This window comes from Mus caroli, chromosome 11 (assembly GCF_900094665.2).
Source record: "Mus caroli chromosome 11, CAROLI_EIJ_v1.1, whole genome shotgun sequence".
NCBI classification, from domain to species: domain Eukaryota; kingdom Metazoa; phylum Chordata; class Mammalia; order Rodentia; family Muridae; genus Mus; species Mus caroli.
This window is the reverse complement of record NC_034580.1, coordinates 70392719-70399113: the sequence shown is the minus strand read 5'-3', so window position 1 is coordinate 70399113 and position 6395 is coordinate 70392719. Positions and strand designations below refer to the sequence as shown.

Sequence of the window (6395 nt, the reverse complement as noted above, 5' to 3'; positions counted from 1 at the left end):
TGTGCCATGCCTGTCTGGATACTGCCATGCTCCCACCTAGATGATAATGGACTGAACCTCTGAACCTGTAAGCCAGCCCCAATTAAATGTTGTTTTTTTAAAAGACTTGCCTTGGTCATGGTGTCTGTTCACAGCAGTAAAACCCTAACTAAGACAGGCAGTTAGGCCAAGTGTGGTGGCACATACCTTTGATCCTGGTACCTGACACTCAGGAGGCCGAGGCAGGTGGATCTCTGTGAATTCCAGGCCAGCCAGCCAGCCAGTCCCCCTTCTCCCCCCTCTTGCGCGCATGCTCATGAGCACACACACACACACACATAGAACAAAAAAACGCAGGTTATGTCTTTACCTACTAAGGCATTTCTGTGGCCCCCTGGGTTTGTTTTCTGATCACAGAGGATCTAATAATACTCTAGGTATTTGTAGATCAGAGAATATTCTAGCCTGGCCTGGTGCGGTGGTACACTTCCATACTCACAGTGTCTAAGAGGTAGAGGCAGGGGGATCCAGATATATCTAATGCCAGTCTTCACTACATCATCCATACCAACTTCTAACACACACACACACACCAGACAAACAAAACAAAAACCGGGAGGAAAGAAAAGAGCCAGAGAAACCTTAACAGGAAACCCTCCCAACTCAAAGCTTCCACAACTCCACACCACACTGCAGACCAGGATAACACTGGAGCCAAGAAAAATGACTCAAAGCAATCACATTCACAAGAGACTGATGAAATCATTTGCACAGCAATTTATTCATATACAATAGGGCTCAATGTTCTCTCCTCAGCGAAGTACCTCCCTTTTGTTGGAAGGCAGTCTATCAGCAAGTTGCTGGGTAAGGTGTTCAGTTAGCCATGGTATTCCAGGGTGGCCAGACCCTTATCAAACTAGGCACTGCCAACTTGGCATTGAACTCAGGACCTTATGAATGCCAGATAATGTTCCGGCTGCCATGTCCAGTTTTTGCTTTCTCTTCTTTGGTTTGTTTGTTTGTTTGTTGAAACAGGGTCTCTTGTAGCCCAGGCTGGCCTTGAACTCCTGATCCTTCTGCTTGTCATTCCCAAGTGCTAGCAATATCAGCATGTGCCACTTTGCCAGGCTCTAGTCTTTGTTATTTACCTCTCTTCGCTCCTGCTTTCCTGACTGTAATGGAGATCTCATACAATGTTCTCTCTCTTTCTCTCTCTCTCTTTCTCTCTTCCTCCTCCTTGTCTTTGCTTCCTTTGGATGTTATCCAGTTATCACATCCCCATCCTGTCACCCACCCCATCCTCCCCCATAGTTCATCTCTGCCCTGGTTTATCCTTCTGTCTCACTGCACATCTCTGATTCTGACGCTGGTCTCTGTTCTTTGTCAGACTGTCTGTGTGTTTTCACCACTTGTGCTTTGTCCTTCTGCCCATCATGCTTCCTGTTTCTATATAGCAACCCTTCCTCTTGCCTGCCTCTACCATCTCAGACCCCTCTCTAATCCCCCTCATCTCTATTTCCACCTCTCCTCACTGTTAATCTCTCCATTTGCCACTATCATCCATCTCTCCTGAGTCTGCTTTTAGTATTTTGATGTGTACATGTGCTGGTTCTTTCTTGGGGTCCCTTTCTGCCCACATTCTTGTTTTTCTTGCCTGGTTGTTTGTAATCATTTTTACCAATGCTATGATTTGGGTTCCTCTTAGCCTCCATAACTACTTTTCTCATTATGTCTGCGGCAGCTTTGCTCTTCCTCACCCTTGAGATCTCTGTGCCTAGATTCTCGATGGGTTTAATTTTTCTCTCTTCTTTCCAGACCTCTATCTGTGCACATCTGTCTTCCTTATCCTCTGTCTTTTTCTTCCTTCACTTCTTAGCTCAATTCTTAGCAGTGCTTTTCTTCCTTCCTTCCTTCCTTCCTTCCTTCCTTCCTTCCTTCCTTCCTTCGTTTCTTTCTTTTTCAAGACAGAGTTTCTCTGTCTTTGGCTGCTCTGGAACTCACTCCTCTGTATATCAGGTTGGCCTCAGAGATCTGCCTCCCTCTGCCTCTCAAGTGTGGTATGTGTCACCACTGCCTGGCTTGGCAGTACTTTTTAAAAATCTTTCCTAGCTGGGCGTGGTGGCATACGCCTTTAATCCCAACACTTGGGAGGCAGAGGCAGGCAGATTTCTGAGTTCAAGGCCAGCCTGGTGTACAGAGTGAGTTCCAGGACAGCCCAGGACTACACAGAGAAACCCTGTCTCAAAAAACAAAAACCAAACAAGCAAAGGCCTTTCGTGCCTCTTCTTTTTGTTCCTGTATTTTTTTTCTTTTTTTTAAAGATTTACTTATTTTGTTATTTACATGAGTACACTGTAGCTGACTTCAGACACACACCAGAAGAGGGCATTAGGTCCCATTACAGATGGTTGTGAGCCACCATGTGGGTGCTGGGAATTGAACTCAGGACCTCTGGAAGAGCAATCAGTGCTCTTAACCGCTTAATTGCTTAATGCTCTTAACTCTTAACTCTCCAGCCCTCCTGTTCCTTTTCTATTGATGACGAAGAGTTATCACTTTCTGCCCTGCCATTCAGTACAACAGTAACCTCAATCTGCTCTACAGTTCTGTATTCTAGGCTTTCAGACTAGACAGGGAGGAGATATGCAGAGATAGGGAGGAGAGAGCCTTTAAAAGACTCCAGAAGAGGGTCAGCCAGTGACCCCGCCCCTCTAGAGATGGGTGGGAGGCTCTTCTACCGTGCTGTGCCTCTGCCTCAATGCTCAAAACACCACAAAGCCCTGAATAGCTTAGCTCTGGGTGATCACACTGGATGCTTAGCACTGGGTGATCACACTGGATGCTTAGCACTGGGTGATCACACTGGATGCTTAGCACTGGGTGATCACACNGGGTGATCACACTGGATGCTTAGCACTGGGTGATCACACTGGATGCTTAGCACTTGGTGATCACACTGGATGCTTAGCACTGGGTGATCACACTGGATGCTTAGCTCTGGGTGATCACACTGGATGCTTAGCTCTGGGTGATCACACTGGATGCTTAGCTCTGGGTGATCACACTGGATGCTTAGCACTGGGTGATCACACTGGATGCTTTAGTCCCTTTTATGGTTTGGGGCTCCTGTGCTGCCTTAGGAGACACACCATGTTCATCGAAGAATTCACATTTCTTTAAAAAGGTCAGAAGATACACAAGAATTAGAAAGGCTGTACATAGTAGAGGAGGGTTGGGTATAACCTGGGACTTGCAGTCTGACTAGGGGATCGATCAGAAGGATCAGTAGCAAGTGCCATGGCCTGGCTTCTTCCGTCTGTCACTGGCAACTGCCATGCCCCTCCCTCCTGGTAACAGATATGTTTCTTGTGCTCTTATCTCATGTCCAGCATTTGATCATAAATGAGGTCTCTCTGCTTCTGGCTCTACTCCCTCCATGCCAGGCCTCTGATTCTAGAAGGACCTCCTCTCCCATTGCCTTACACGGGAGCAAAGGAATTCAGTGAGCAGTAGCCTAGGTTCCCATGTAGCCACTAACATCCACATTTCTTCTTGCATCTTGGAAGGGGAGAGAAGTGAGTTAGCTGAAAGAGGTCCTGAGATGCTGATGATACAGTCTAGTCCTTGCTACACAGTAGACTATGCCGTGGGCTACCATCTCCTCTTCCCAGCCCCTCCTCCCTGGGGGCTGACAGAAGAGAAAACCTCCACACCTTTCAGACTGAGAGTGGACGTGTTCCTGGCAACAGGCTCACATGTCTTGGTTTCCTTGTGCATGAGGATAAACGGGTAGGGCCGAGACTGCAAGATATCCTTGGTCAGAATTCGGATCCCCGTGGAGATGCTTATGCTGCCCACGGTGACCAGCCCAGCCACACAAAGCAGAACCAGAGCAAGAGACAGCTGGTAGTGCTGCCGGGACAACCACAGACTCATCCATCCCAGAGGCAGAAGGCGGAAGAGAACCAGGGTGGCCAGGCTGGCCCAACTGCTTACTCTGAAGGCCAAGGATGGGGCCTTATGGGATAGCAGCAGTAGCTTCCGTAGATGCAAACAGATGGAATTCAGCTCCAGAAGCAGGGATACCATAGAGAAGCCCACATAGTGGCCAGACACAACAGCGGTGCTGAGGCAGCTCACTACCTGCAGGCAAGGTTCAAGGTCAGAGGGCTTTGCATGACCTGTACCCATCAGGTCCCAGCACCTACTCCTTATCCTGGGGGTACCCACGCATGGTTTTTCTCCTCTCTGCCTCATCCTTCCAGGTATTAGCTTTTTAAAAATTATTATTTATTTATTTTTTATTTATTCACTTTATATTACCCAAGCATTTTTTAGGACTGCCTCCAATCCTGGCCTTTCTGCTGACCCTTATCTAGGGGGTATGAGCAGCCCTGGACCAGAGGCTCTCTCACCCCAAGCCACACTATTTCCATAGCACACCCTAGCTTTCATTCCTGGCTTTTTTTTTTTTTTTTTTTCTCTCCTCATTCCCTCACCCAAAACTACAACTCTTCCTTCTCAGCAAAACTCTGGGTTCAATGATTTCATGATCAGCTGGAGGTTTGTGAGGGAACCAAACTCCCTGGGCAGTGCCCAGGAGTGGCTAGCAGTCAAAACCTCCCTCCAACTCAATCCAAGTCTGGGAGGATAGGTTTTCAAGGGGCTTTGTGGGAAAGTCAGAGGACAGAACACTGAAGAGAGAGGTTGGGCTCTTGAGTTGGACATGCTCCCTTTCTACCTGGCTTCTCTCTTCAGAGTCTTACCGCCAAATGGTGACAGAGAAGGTCCCAGGCCTGAGCCAATGTCTGGTTCCACAGCATATCAACTCCATCTGCAGCGAAATAACCTGAAGGCACCGGAGAAGACTATGAGGCTCCTCTCTCAGAGCTGATGCACAGCCTAGAGAGACATCTCAAGTCCCACTTTTCTCAGGTCCTTAATTCCTCACAGCAAACCTCCAGCAACACCTGCTCCATTCCAAAGATGAGGGAGGAACCTAGAATTCCCGGTCCAACAAGGCCTTTCCTGATTCAGCCTTTTCTGTACACTCACCCACTGACACTGCTACTAGGTCCTGTGCCCACGGTGGGTGATCATTAATTGGGTCGGTGACCATTTGAGGAAACAGCCACAGCCTGGAGAAGACAAAGAGCTAAGGTCAATTTCTCCCAGACCTAGATCCATTCTCCCACCGGGTACTCCCACCCATCCACAACCCAAACCAGTTCCACTCCAAAAGGTTCCAACTTTAGTCTTCTGGGCCCTCTTTTCCACCCCGCCCCTCAGTGCTTTGTCAGTCCCCAAGTTCCGCACCCGACCAGCGCCCCTACTCCAGAGAGTAGGCTGTGTATCAGCGAAACGAAAATGTTCCGCCACATCCAGCGGTCCCGAACAGATTTCGGGGTGGGCAGCAGCTGCAGCCCCCAGTGCAGTCCCCGAAACGCCGCGAAAGAAGCGCCAGCCACAAGGAGTCCCCAGGATGCCATAGTCTGGACAGATCAGCTAGGTTTCAGTCAGTTTCTTTGATCCTGGCACCCGATGCCCAGGACCTCAAAGGGGCCCCCCTCCGGCGGAGTCGGGATCTGGCTTTTCCACCCTGCTGTGCCCGGGGCTTCCTGGTCTGCATTATCTTTCCAGCGAGTTGTAACTTTCCCTGGCTTATCCACGCCCCTACCTCTCGGCTGCTCAGTGATTGGCGCAGCTGTTGGCTCAGACGTGGGGCCACCTTGGGTGAAGCCATGGAACGGATGGCGCCCCGCTCCTGCTTGGGGATAGCAGTTTGGGGGCTTTCTGGCATCAAGTTCGGCTACTGAGTTCAGAGGCCTTACAACACAACATTAGAGGTCTTCTCCAACACCACTAGTCTCTGAACCCCTTGGAGTTCCAGAAAGCCAGATAGTCTACCCCCACCTGACAAGTCTGGGGCTCCGCCCCACTAACTTTCACCTTCTGTTCTGGTTCCCTCATCTCTCACCTACTGGTCATCCTTACCCACAGACCAGAAGGTACAGGGCCAACAGAGCCAACTCCTGAGGGCCCAAATCTTGCACCATCTCACCTTTACCTCAGAGCACGCTAGTCAGGCAGAGCCCAGCTCTGCCCACCTGTAACTTCCTTACATAGTACTACCCAAACGGAGCAGCCTATTGGAGAATCCCTTCTTGAGTCCTACCCCCCAAAACACCACCACTAAGGATCTTTATAAGGTAGAAGAAGCAAACAGAAGACACATACCCCTCACCTCCCCAGGTCTCAAGTAAGAAAAACAAACAAGCTAACAATAAGACTCCAGATTCTAGACCCCTTTGGCCTTAAAAGGAATATCCTTTCCAACCACAAATCCCCCAAAGAGTGACAGGTTTTGAGCATTTCCCTTCTTTCTTATTCTAAGCCACACCTCCTTAGCTGGCTGA

General features: G+C 49.2%; 1 protein-coding gene across 1 annotated transcript; it reads right to left on the bottom strand.

The window, feature by feature from the left end:
• Positions 1–2881: 2881 nt before the first annotated feature.
• Positions 2882–5680, bottom strand: Tlcd2 (TLC domain containing 2). The gene is made up of 4 exons (XM_021178102.2): positions 5296–5680; positions 5035–5117; positions 4746–4828; positions 2882–4122 (listed from the first exon to the last, which is right to left on the bottom strand). Exons 1-4 carry the CDS (start codon positions 5466–5468, stop codon positions 3631–3633), a joined length of 831 nt encoding a protein of 276 aa, XP_021033761.1. The 5' UTR covers positions 5469–5680; the 3' UTR covers positions 2882–3630.
• Positions 5681–6395: the final 715 nt, after the last annotated feature.

Excerpts from the sequence above, each read along its gene's own strand:
- Tlcd2 (XM_021178102.2), bottom strand. The coding sequence starts at position 5,468 with ATGGCATCCTGGGGACTCCTTGTGGCTGGCGCTTCTTTCGCGGCGTTT. Across the intron at positions 4,829-5,034 it reads CCTAGTAGCAGTGTCAGTGG|GTTATTTCGCTGCAGATGGA; the intron begins GTGAGTGTACAG and ends CGGTGCCTTCAG. Across the intron at positions 4,123-4,745 it reads TTCTCTGTCACCATTTGGCG|GTAGTGAGCTGCCTCAGCAC; the intron begins GTAAGACTCTGA and ends CCTTGCCTGCAG.